Source organism: Rhipicephalus microplus, chromosome 10, assembly GCF_043290135.1.
Source record: "Rhipicephalus microplus isolate Deutch F79 chromosome 10, USDA_Rmic, whole genome shotgun sequence".
NCBI lineage: Eukaryota > Metazoa > Arthropoda > Arachnida > Ixodida > Ixodidae > Rhipicephalus > Rhipicephalus microplus.
The window spans coordinates 64,486,668-64,498,708 of NC_134709.1; the positions used below are offsets into that span (position 1 = coordinate 64,486,668).

A 12,041-nucleotide genomic window follows, 5' to 3' on the forward strand; every position below is an offset into this window, starting at 1 on the left:
TCTCCTTAAGAGAGCATGGCTGGACATTCACAGAGCCATTGAAATCCTCGTATTTTCGGCGAACCAAGCTAGGATTGCCTAAAAATAATGCTTATGTTCCGAGCACCTAGAAATACTACCTTCCGTTTATGACAAATCAGTTGCCGCCATAGTTGAAGCAGCAAATGTCATAGCAACTAATAATTTCATGTATTGCGAAAGTTTCACCTGATTATATGCATGCTCATTAGGGCGCATATACCGCATTGTCGACAAAGTTCATAGTGATTCTATTATTAGAAACAAGGGCTGCGAGATAATCTTGCTTTCTGTCAGGGACAGAAAACAATGCTCACCATGTCAACGTCTAGCGAAGCTGCGTCTGATAAAGGAAGTAGGTTGGTATGCTTTGTTATTACTTTAGAGTAATGGTAGATATTGATACGGTACGAGCCGGGCCATGTTTTGGGGACAAAGGTAGAGGAAAAGGAAGTTACTTGGTTCGGCCTATGTTCGCCATCATCGCCGATCGTCGCCTGATCTCTCCTGTAACTAAACATAGTTACATTCAATGTAACCGTAACAGTTTTATGGTGGAGGTGCTGGGTACCTAACCAAGGAACATGGTTCTGCAACAACCTGAGCAACGCCGAAGCCGCCGCATTGCTGGGCTACCCCCGTTCCCGCTGGTGGTCGAGGTGTTTCACGGTGAAGACGGAACCCTGAACCCTGCAGCTGACAGCACAGCACGACCAGTTCCAGCGACACCTTTACTACCGACCTCAGCCACGGCTGGTCTTTGGCAGCGTCAGCATCTGATAGAGCCCCATCCTTTCAGGGGCAAATCTAGCGAGGATGTGGACGAGTGGCTCAAACATTATAAGCGGGTGAGCAACTACTACTTTTGGGACGCGGCAACTCAGTTGACTAACGTGGTGTTCTTCTTGAGGGACACGGCGCTCACATGATATGAGAACCATGAGGACGCGCTCACAACGTGAGAACGCTTCGTGTCCGAAATCAAGGAGTGTTTCGGGGACACCTTGGCAAAGAGGAAGCAAGCCAAACAAACGCTACTGCAAAGAGTTCAGGTCCCAGGCAAAACGTGCACGACGACGACGAAGTGATTCTCTCACAGAACGCTTGTGCCCGTGTCTCCGTATTTTCAATTTGTTTTCCTGGAAATCCTGGGAGCTGCCGCTCCCTCCTTTGCGGTGCTGCTTCAGGACACACCTGAGAATGTTCCAGGCGTGCAACCGTCACGCCGGGCTTCGTCGTCCAGGAAGCGTAGCAACGTGTCGAGCGACACGGACAGCGAGGCAACCGATTTGTACTCGGACGACTTTGAGTCGTCGGATGATTACTTCACGGTCGTCATGAATCGATCTACAAAACGAAGACTGCTGCGGACGGCATCGTCGGCAAGTGTTTCCACCGTTAAGACTGCACCACAGCGGTGGCCGCACACCATGCTGTTTATGCCCGAAGACCCTGCATCTAACTTGCGACTCCTCAACAGGCAAGTTCTCTCTGTGCTTCTCGAGGAAACCGCGCCGAATGAGATCAAAGACCTGAGGATCAATGCACGGAAGAATGTCCTTGCTGTAGACGTTATGCACCGTAGCGCACTGCAAAGTCTTCGGCACATAACAGAAATCGACAACGTGAAAGTTCAGCCAATGGTCGCTACAGGTTGTAATGGCACTGTAGGCGTCATTTATGATGTGGATCTTTCCATCTCAGCTAATGACCTGCTAATACTAATAAAGCCAGCGACAGAAGGCACCCGCATCACGCACATTATTAGACTCGGCAACTCACGCTGCTTGAGGCTTGTGTTCGAGGGAGACAGCCTTCCCTCGTATGTCAAAGTTGGCCATGTTCGCCACTCAGTGCGTCCATACATACCGAAGCCACTGCAATGCTACAAGTGCTTCAAGATGGGACATGTAAAAGGTGTCTGTGAGAACAAAGTTGTGTGTGCGCGGTACGCTGAGTCTCACTCAAAAGACGCCTGTGGTGCCACCGAGTTACGATGTCCAAACTGCCACGGCGCTCATGAGGCCTCATCGAAAGATTGCCCGCGGATGCGAACAGAACAGAAGAAAGGGACAGCAGTCGCCAAACAGAAGAAAGGGACAGCAGTCGCACCTTCCGAACAGTGGCCCTCACTTCCACGAAGTCAATCTACTTCGGAGCTTCATCAAATCCCGCCGCCCTCGACGACCCTTCAAACCAGTGATGCGATGAATGAAGATCAAGTGATAAGCTTGCTGCAATCGCTGATGAGTACCATGCGTGTCCTACGGAGTAATATGAAGACTTCGGCTGCGCAGACCGCACTGCATGTGCTGGACACCCTGAGTCCGGTGCTTGCAGCTCTAAGGTAAAACCATGGCCAGCAAGGCACCGTCGTTTCGAGCGGAAGTCAAGAATGCATCTGTCTTTCAGTGGAACGCCAGAGGACTGAAGTCGCGCGTGTCTGACTTTAGACAGCTTGTATTTGTGAACCACTTCCCCATTATCGTGATTTGTGAACCCAACCTGTGTGCTTCAATCAAGCTGTCAGGATATGAGTGCTTTATGTTCTCCACTCACAGAGACTGCAGCAAAGTTATTGTATTCATGCGCCATGACCTCATTTACGTTCACCACAGAGTCTCGGCTGATGAAGGGAATCAGTATGTGTGCCTTACTGTGAAGAAGGATAAGGTTGCTTTTACGATAATCGGAGCTTACTTATCTCCATCAAGCCGCCTTGACTGCGAGCGCTTACGTGGTATTCTGACATCGACTCTAAGGCCATGGGTGATCACTGGCGACTTCGATGCCCACCATTTCCTATGGGGAAGCTCTAGGGACAACTCTAGAGGAAAAAAATTGGTGTCCTTAGCCTCGGAGTACGAACTCTGCGTTTGTAATGATGGAAGCCCTACATATTTACGCGGATCAGCCTATAGCAGCTGCTTGGACCTTACATTGGTTTCTCGCTCACTTACCAGGAAAGTGCACTGGTTTTCGGATCTGGAAACGCGGGGCAGCGACCATATACCAACTTACCTGTGTATAGAAGGTTTCGCCAGCTCCAAGTCCTCAAGAGGCCTCAAATACACCGAATGGCCGAAACTCAAAATGTTAATGGAAGACTGCTGTACTGACGGCTCATCATATAACCTAGAGGACTCGATAAAGGATATCCTGCAGAATACCACGCATACACATTTGACTAGTCACAAGTGCACCGATTTAAACATCGAGCTTGAGAAACTTCGCGCAATACGCCGTCGTGCAGAACGAAGGTACCGACGGACAAAGTGCATGAAATATTTGAGGCTGGCTAGACGCATTCAAAAGAAAATGCAGCGGCACATAGATAAACTGGCTAGGCGACGTTGGACATCTTTTTGCGAGTCGTTGGATCCACGAAAGCCCCTATCACTGATATGGCGAACTGTCCGGGGTCTTAGCACAACCTTGTTAGAATTTGCAATGCTCTCTGCAAACATAAACCTTAAAGTTATCATTTGGGTAAAGAACTATCTAAACGATCGACAGCAGGACGTAGTGCTTAACAGATCAAAATCATCTGCGGTAACCGTTACGTCCGGTGTACCACAGGAAACGTATTAGGACCTTTGCTTTTCCTGATTTATATTAATAGCACAGTCGATGGTATTACCTCTCACATTAAGTTATTCGCAGATGATTGTGTAGTGTTTAGAGTGATTAAATCGCACAAGGATGCTGAAATTCTGCAGCATGATCTGTACTGAATATCAACGTGGTGCCAAAAATGGAAAATGAGTCTAAACGTCCGTAAATGTTGCTGTGTATCATTCACCAACCGGATTAGTAAACTAGACACGACATACAAAATAAATAATTCAATATTTAGCAATAAATCCTATTATAAGTACCTGGGCGTCTATTTTTCCGACAATTTCAAGTGGAATAAACACATTGACATAACTGTGACCAAGGCAGGCCGGATGCTATACTTCATACGCAGAAATTTTAGGCAAGCTTCACAGACCGTGAAACAAGCCCTTTATCTCATGTCTGTAAGACCTATTTTAGAGTACGCTTGCATAATTTGGAATCCCCATCAGCAATACTTGATTGACGCATTGGAAAAAGTTCAAAACCAAGCAGCCAGATTTGTTAGCAACAACTATAATTTCTTTGCAAGCATCAAAGAAATGAAACGAGCATTGAAATGGGAGACACTGATGGTAAGGAGGCAGAAACTCAGGCCTAAATTTCTTCATTGTATATATTATAATGGAAATGCCATTAACCCTCTTGATTATCTGTTCACACCAACGTACGTCTCTAATCGTCAGGACCATTCACGAAAAATATTAGAATACCGTTACAAAACCCACTCTTTCGGTAGTTCTTTTTTCGTAAAAACAATACAGGAATGGAACCGTCTACCGGATGATCTCGTCAATGAAACTGATAATGAATCCTTTTTTTCTACATTGTAACAACTCCTACAATATCACTGCCACTAAGAATTGTTTGCTGTCTCGAAGCGTGTGCGTGTTTTCAAATGCATGACTGTGACGTTGTTTTCACTCACCAATATTCGAGTGTTTTTTTTCTCTTAAAATATTTTGAGTGCTGTTTTATTTGTTGAATCTATTGTTTTGATTGAAAACTATGTAGTTAAATTATTATGTGTACCTCCCCTACGTAATGCCTCACGGCGATGTAGGTGAAATGTAAATAAATTAATAAATAAAAAACCTTGGGTCAGCGACAACCGTTTACATCTCTGGCACTTCACCTTCGATGCAGAGAGATTGACGTCGCAGAATCTTTCTGTAGAAGAATTGCCGGTGATTCCAAATTCACAGTATCAAGAACGGGAACATTTGACAACCCACCGCCCTCACGTGATCCCCGTATGGAATGCCAGTTTTCTATGGATGAGCTAGAGGCGGCACTGGCACTGTGCAGACGTTCTTCAGCACCCGGACCTGACGGCATTACCTATCGTGCCCTTTGTAATCTTGGAGACAAAGCTCGGAAGGCACTCTTACGCCTATACAACGATTCCTGGCAGACTGGTACGGTTCCCCAGACATGGAAGTGAAGTCGCCTCATTCCACTTCTAAAGGCTGGTATATCTCCTTTGAATATTGCCTCATACCGTCCTATCGCACTTGCCAGTTGTGTGGAAAAAACGATGGAACGAATGATTCTAACACAAATGGAGTGGTATTTAGAGCACTACGAAATCTATCCAGTATCCATGACCGGATTCAGGCGAGGCCATTCGTCAATCGACAACGTTGTTGATCTGGTGACATATGTACGACACCAGAAAGCCTGCAAGAGACTGTGCGCCGCCCTGTTTCAAGACGTTAAGGGGGCTAACGACAATTTCACCAATGAAGCCATCCTTAGTGCTTTGGAAACAGTAGGTCTTGGTGACAAGATATATACGTGGGTGTACAGCTACTTACAGCTGAGATCATTTTACGTGATGACAGCGAATGGCCCAACACCTGATTACTACAGCAGCCGAGGAGTTCCTCAGGGAGGAGTGCTAAGCCCTACACTTTTCAACCTAACTCTCATTGGTCTAGTCGAGCAGCTACATAGCACTGTAGAACTTTCTGTCTATGCTGATGACATCTGCATTTGGACATCAGTTGTGACAAGGCCTCAGCTTCGCGCCCGCCTTCAGAAGGCTGCTACAATGACGTAATGCTACCTTCGTAAACAAGGCCTCGAGGTGTCCTGCGGAAAATGTGCAGTGGTAGCGTTCACGCGTAAACCAATGTCTGCTTACAGCATATCGATTAATGAAGAATACATATCGTTCAGCAGAAGCCACAGGTTCTTGGGAGTCATAATAGATAGAAACCTGTCGTGGACTCCACACGTGAACTATGTGAAGAAGCGGCTGATCGCAACATGCCACATGTTCAAATTCCTTGCAGGAATTGATTGGGGAGTGCCCATACCATCCATGCTACAACTGTACAGAGTGCTGTTTATCGGATTCTTACGGTACAGCTTACCTGCAATATCTACACCGGCAAGACCAACCCGCGCGCAATTCACAGCATTCAAGCCCAAGCATTTAAGCTATGCCTTGGATTACCCCGCAGTGCTTCAACGGCTGAAACCATTCCCATCGCTCAAGATCACTCGATAAAGGCGCATATTATTACCGAGACAATGCGCATGCACCTCAGTCATTGTGCCAGGACCCCTTCTCACCACCTGGCGAGCCTAGCTGCTGAAAGGCCCCGCACGACATACGGCACTGTTGTCTACAAGCATCGTTCATCGTTTACTGAGACATACGCACCTGCATCAAAGCCACTGCTTCCTCCTTGGAGCTTGAGCCGGCCGCGCGTTCACTTAATGATTCCAGGAATGAGGAGAAAATCGGACTTACCGACACATGCCCTGAAACAACTGAGTCTATTCCTTCTAGAACAAAACTACAGTAACCACGTGCACATTTACACGGATGGCTCTACTACGCCGTCTAGTTCAGGTGGAGCGGTGGTTATACCATCACAAGGGTTAACTCGGTGTTTTAAGACTTCACATGTGACAACGTCAACGACGGCAGAACTAGAGGCTTTGCGCAATGCACTGGACCTCATCAATTCAGAAGAAAGACCAGGCAAATGGGCTGTGTTTTCTGACTCAAAACCAGCGTTACAGTGCCTTATATCAGTTCTCCGACGTGGATGCCACAACCAGTTGACCTACCAAACCATGAAACTTCACCACCTTTTAATACAAAAAGGCCATGACATCGTCTTTCAGTGGTTGCCTGGGCATTGTGGTATAGGCGGCAATGATTCTGCAGATCATGCTGCTCGCACGTAACATAAAGAAGCGAACAGCGTTCCGATTCCGCTTTCAAGAGTGGATGCGGCGAGGCAGATTCGTCAACTGGCCCACAGTCTCACACTGACTGAGTGGAACACACCAAGCGTACGACGTACAAGACTGCACGAGCTCGACCCTTCAATACAACTCCGGCCTCCACCCAGCCTACATCGACGTGCAGCTTCGCTTCTCTATCGCCTTTGGCTGGGAGTTGCTTTCAGGAAAGCTTATACCCCGTTAATCGGAATTACTGACAGTGCGGCGTACGATGTTTGCGGCACCGACGAAAATATCAAACACCTTCTGCGCCATTGTCCTCGATTTGCCTCAGATAGACAAGTACTGCCAACGCGATGCGGCGACTGGATGATCGGCCTCTTTCTGTGCAGGTGCTATTACAGCAACGTCCACATGCCTCGCCAGCCCACAAGGCAGTGAAAGCCCTGCTGTGTTTCCTGAGAAAGACAGGCTTGTGTGAACGCCTCTGACATGTGGTAGAGTTCTACACGCTGCAGTGAAATTACTCTCAGTCTCTCCCTCACTTTTTTTCTTTTCCTCTCTTCCTTCTTTCTCGTCTTTCTTGTCCCCTTCCCTAATCCCCCAGTGTAGTGTAGCCAACCGGATGTCTTTCTGGTTAACCTCCCTGCCTTCTCCCCTTTTGTTGCTTCCTCCTGCTCCTTCAAGGCTTTGTTTCAAGGCTTTGTTTCGTCGGCATCTTCACGCTCACCATCAATATTTTCTCTCCGCTCTTTTCCGACCCTTTCCTGTTCGCAACGCTGAGTAGCCGGTCTGAAAAATAATATGGGTGGACCTCTCAGTTTCTTTGACAATGAACGTCTCTGTTTTTCTTTCCCATAAAATGACCCCCCCCCCCAACTCCAGGGACCCAAGGCGTGAGGAAAGACGACATCACCATCCCTTCAGCCGATGAATTGCTAGAGCACGAGGGGAGTCCGCTGTGGCGTGACCTGGTGACCAGGTGCCAAAGGGTGGCTGTGTGGGTCGTGTCACTAACAGCAGTGCCTGGACACGTGTGCCTGGTGCCCGATGGCCACAGGCGCTTTTCCAGGGACACCAGCACCGACCTGCGCCGGGTGTATGCTGTTGGGGCGCACAAGTACGCAAAGGTAGGTGGGCGTCAAAGGCGAGCTCGACTCTTCCCCACACATAAAAAAAAGCAATCGAACGATCAATGATCCTGCTAGGTACTAATACTTGTAAAGCAACGACCACGTGCACAGCACTGGGGTTCTTATTAGTGTCAGTGCAGAACCTATCTTTGTTAGTAAATCCAGTGCGTTTCTCTTTTCCAGGTGCGCGAGTGGTGGTTCCGTGCCGGGGTGGAGGTGCTGAGCGTCTTCATGTTCAGCGTGCGCAACTTCAGCCGCAACTTGTTCGACATGACCTCCGCGCTGAATCAGGCTAATCAGATACACGTCAACATCGTGGACAATGTGTGAGTGGGGACTCAATGAAAATGTCGATCCACTGGCGCTTGATATCGAGCGCTGTATACATACATTGTAGGCGACATTGTGCTTCCGTATGATTTGTTAGTAAAGCGCTTGTCTATAGAACAGTCGACAGCGTAGAAAGGTAGAAGGAAACGGGACGTCCCACCCATGTTGGGTGGGACATTGCCGAGTTCATAACTTTTTGCTTGTTCTGCTTCGAAAATAGAGTACTGAGAAATTTTAGGGAAAACTTGCCGAGATGATGCAGTAATCAGCTTTTTGTGATGGAAAGGAGCTTGTTTGAATACCTGTGGCAGGGCCGGTTATGTATGGAACGGGATAGTAAGAGCTCTTAGATCTGAAAGATACAATTAAATAGTACAAAGAGACCCCGAGAAAACTAAGATGATTGCAGATCCACTTCCGCTCATTCTATCTGTAAATAGCTCAAATAAACACTTCCTTTTCATTTAGCACATATATAAATTGCCTTCTTCGTATGAATTTGTTGGTTATTTAAAAGCAATCTCTAACTGACAATCAAAACTATACTGCAATAACGCTCCAGCATTGTCGAAACGAGTGCGGCCCATGAAACGTACTTCGCAAATATCTCTGCATATCTTCAGTGAAACTGCCGTAGCGCGAACATCAGCGACCACGGAAAAAAGGTTGTGACACACAAAACTTGTGTGTGCCGTATTTTTTTGTCCACCTGTCCTAAAGTTCGCGCTATAACAGTTTGAAGAGCGTGCCAGCTGGCCCGCACATGCATTGTACTTCCCGTTTTTTTTCGCGCGCCATCCGAGCCACATTTGAGCCGCATATGAGGGCACTGTGTGCGCAGCCGACGTTCTTTTCTAATGACGCAAAGTGTAATTATTCTGCTCTGTTGCGTGCAACACCACACACGAGTATGAAGCAACAAGCTGTTGGAGACACCGGGCGATAGTGTTGACCACCAGGGATTTCCTTCACTCGCACCTAATTGATTTATATGTGGGGTTTAACGTCCCAAAATCGCCATATGATTATGAGAGACGCCATAGTGGGAACTCTCGAAATTTCGTCCACCTGGGGTTCTTTAGCGTGCACCCAAGTCTGAGCACACACGCGTACAGCATTTCCGCCTCCATAGAAAATGCAGCCGCCGCAGCGAGGATTTGATCCCGTGACCTGCGGGCCAGCAGCCGCCACTAGGCCACCGTGGCGGGGCACTCGCACCTAAATGTCCTCGTATTTCACCTGCAACGATGTGCGGAAGCTTAGATCGAGAATAGAACCGACGCCCTAAACCATAGCAGCTCATAAAGCCTTATTTGTTAGCTATAAAACTATGGGTTTAGTCCTAATGTGTTTCATATGCGTTCACCAAGCGTGGTGGTCTAGTGGTGACAGTGTTAAATATCCGACCAGAAAACTGTGGGATCGAATCGTAAGCCACGGCGGCCGCATCTCGACGGAGGCGAAATGCTGTAGTTATTTCACTTTCGTGGCGAAATAACTTGAAGAATGAGGACGGGGTGGAGCACATTCGGCAAGCATTCTCGCACCACAAATGGTATACCACTAACCCTCAAGAGGAACGTATATAACAGCTGCATCTTACCAGTACTTACCTAGGTAGCAGAGACCTATACGCTTAGAAACAGGGTTTAACTTAAATCGAAGACGACGCAGCGAGTGATGAATTGTAAAATTTTGGGTGTAACCTTAAGAGGCAAGAAGAGAACAGAATAGGTCACGGAACCAACGGGTGTTAAAGACATCATAGTTGAAATCAAGAAGTAATGAACATGGGCCGAGCAGGCAGCGCGTAGGTAGGATAACCGATGATCATTAAGGGTAACTTACTGAATTTCTAAAGGGACAAGTATGTGAGGGGGACAAAGAAAACTAGGTAGGCAGATAAGATTAATAAATTTACAGGTACAACGTGGAAGCATGCAGAAAGCACAGGACCGGGTTGACTGGCAGAACATGGGCGAGGCATTTGCCACGTGTGGGAGTAGTCAGGCAGTAAATGATGCTAATAATGAAGATGATGATAAAGATGATGAAATGCTAGAGGATCATGCATTTAGATATAGGCAAAGGCGTCGCAGGGCTCCCCTTGATGAAAGTGGGGGCGAAGGTTCGTCACAGCGCGCATCTCTCTATTAGCTCTATTCAAAGGGCAGACTACGCTCCCCCCTCCCTATTAATCCGATGTATGGAGGCAGGCTTTGCACCAACCCCCCTCTTAGAGCGCTGGCAAAGGTGCCCCACCGCCTTCCGCCTTGCCCGTACACACACCTATGGATATAGGTACACGCCGAAAGAACCCAAATGGTAAAAACATTCGGAGGCCTAAATAACAGTGCTCCTCATTATCAGATCATTGCGCTGAGACGTAAAATATAATTATTACTTTTTTAAGAATCATTTTTACCTACATGATCTGAACACCATCTGACAGCAATATTCTGGTGAGGTTAAGCACTCTTGTTTGGTCCCGGTAATCACGCTATCTCCTTTATCAATCAGAGACGTGTTCCGCGCCATGGGAATGCAGTCCTGCGCTTGCGGCGACCTCGAGCGGCTACCCGAGGAACTGCGCGCTAGTCTGGCTCGCTCTGAGATCGCCACGTTGAGCATACGTGAGAAGAGGTAAGTTTGACATCATTGCACATGCCCGTACGTTCAAGAGCGCTCCAGAGGTTTCTACATCCTCAGGCTAACATTTATAGCGGAGTTGTGTAGGTCCCTCGTGTCACTTGCTCGGATCTGTTCGCTTTCGTTGTTTCACAGATTCCGCGTAACATTGCCACAGAGAACCAGCGAAGTATTTGTCTCGCAGTAACACTTTCGGTCATACCTATTTTAACAAATTGGAATCACGTGAAAGCAGCCAGCCAATGTCTTCGATTGGCGACAGCGTCTTCCTTATTCTAGTCATGAAATCGACGTCATCAAACTGACCGGTTTACTCCATCGCGTACTTAGGGAACTCATTACAAATTAACGGCCGTATTTTACATTTCTAGAGTATTTCTCCCCCCCCCCCCCCGCCCCTACCTAGCCAGAAGACTTTTGCGCCTTGCAGACGACATTCAATTTGTTTCCCTTTCAGAAACTGCTCATCTGCAACTTTTGTTAATTAACCCAAATGTTTTGAGGCCTCCTCCGCGGCAAAAACTTCATCATCGGCGACGTTGACGCAATTGATGCGAAGTATGACAATGTGAAAAAAATGCGTCACAATATGTTAATAAGACGCCACATGTCGTAAAACTTTGTGACGTTACGTAATGACGCCATCACAACACATCCCCTCTTGGTCAAAGCTGGGACGATTCCGGAGGCATCGTAAAACCACTCGAGGTGTAAAAAGCAATCGGGAGAAATAATTCATGCATTCGGTGTGGAAGAATATTAAGACGACTTTCGCTTTCATTCAAGACAAGTTAATATGGGTCGTAAAACTTTCAATGGCGAAGTTGTTTAAGCTAGATGCAATTTTGGTGGGCTGTCGGCTATGCGCCGTGAGCCCTACCATGAAACTATCATCAAACTGCTATGTTTTACGGAGATTGCGTCACTCCCACTCCTCACCACTGGCACACTAAAATTTTGGAAACTTCTTCATTACAAAAGGAACATTTAGCCCAAAAAATGACCGCGAAGTGATGTCACTGATCCGCAGACCCCAGTACTCACAAAGGGAGATTGCTAAGGAACGGGGAAATAAATGGCGGCTGGCAG

At 47.3% G+C, this 12,041-nt stretch overlaps 1 protein-coding gene across 1 annotated transcript in view; it reads left to right on the top strand.

The window, feature by feature from the left end:
- Positions 1–957: 957 nt before the first annotated feature.
- The window catches only part of LOC119185009 (isoprenyl transferase-like), a 36,917-nt gene continuing 25,833 nt past the window's right edge, over positions 958–12,041 (top strand). Inside the window, exons 1-4 of the mRNA XM_075874675.1 lie at positions 958–976; positions 7,726–7,970; positions 8,157–8,299; positions 10,824–10,946. Coding sequence (XP_075730790.1) covers positions 958–976; positions 7,726–7,970; positions 8,157–8,299; positions 10,824–10,946 — 530 coding nt within the window. The remainder of the gene's footprint in view (positions 977–7,725; positions 7,971–8,156; positions 8,300–10,823; positions 10,947–12,041) is intronic.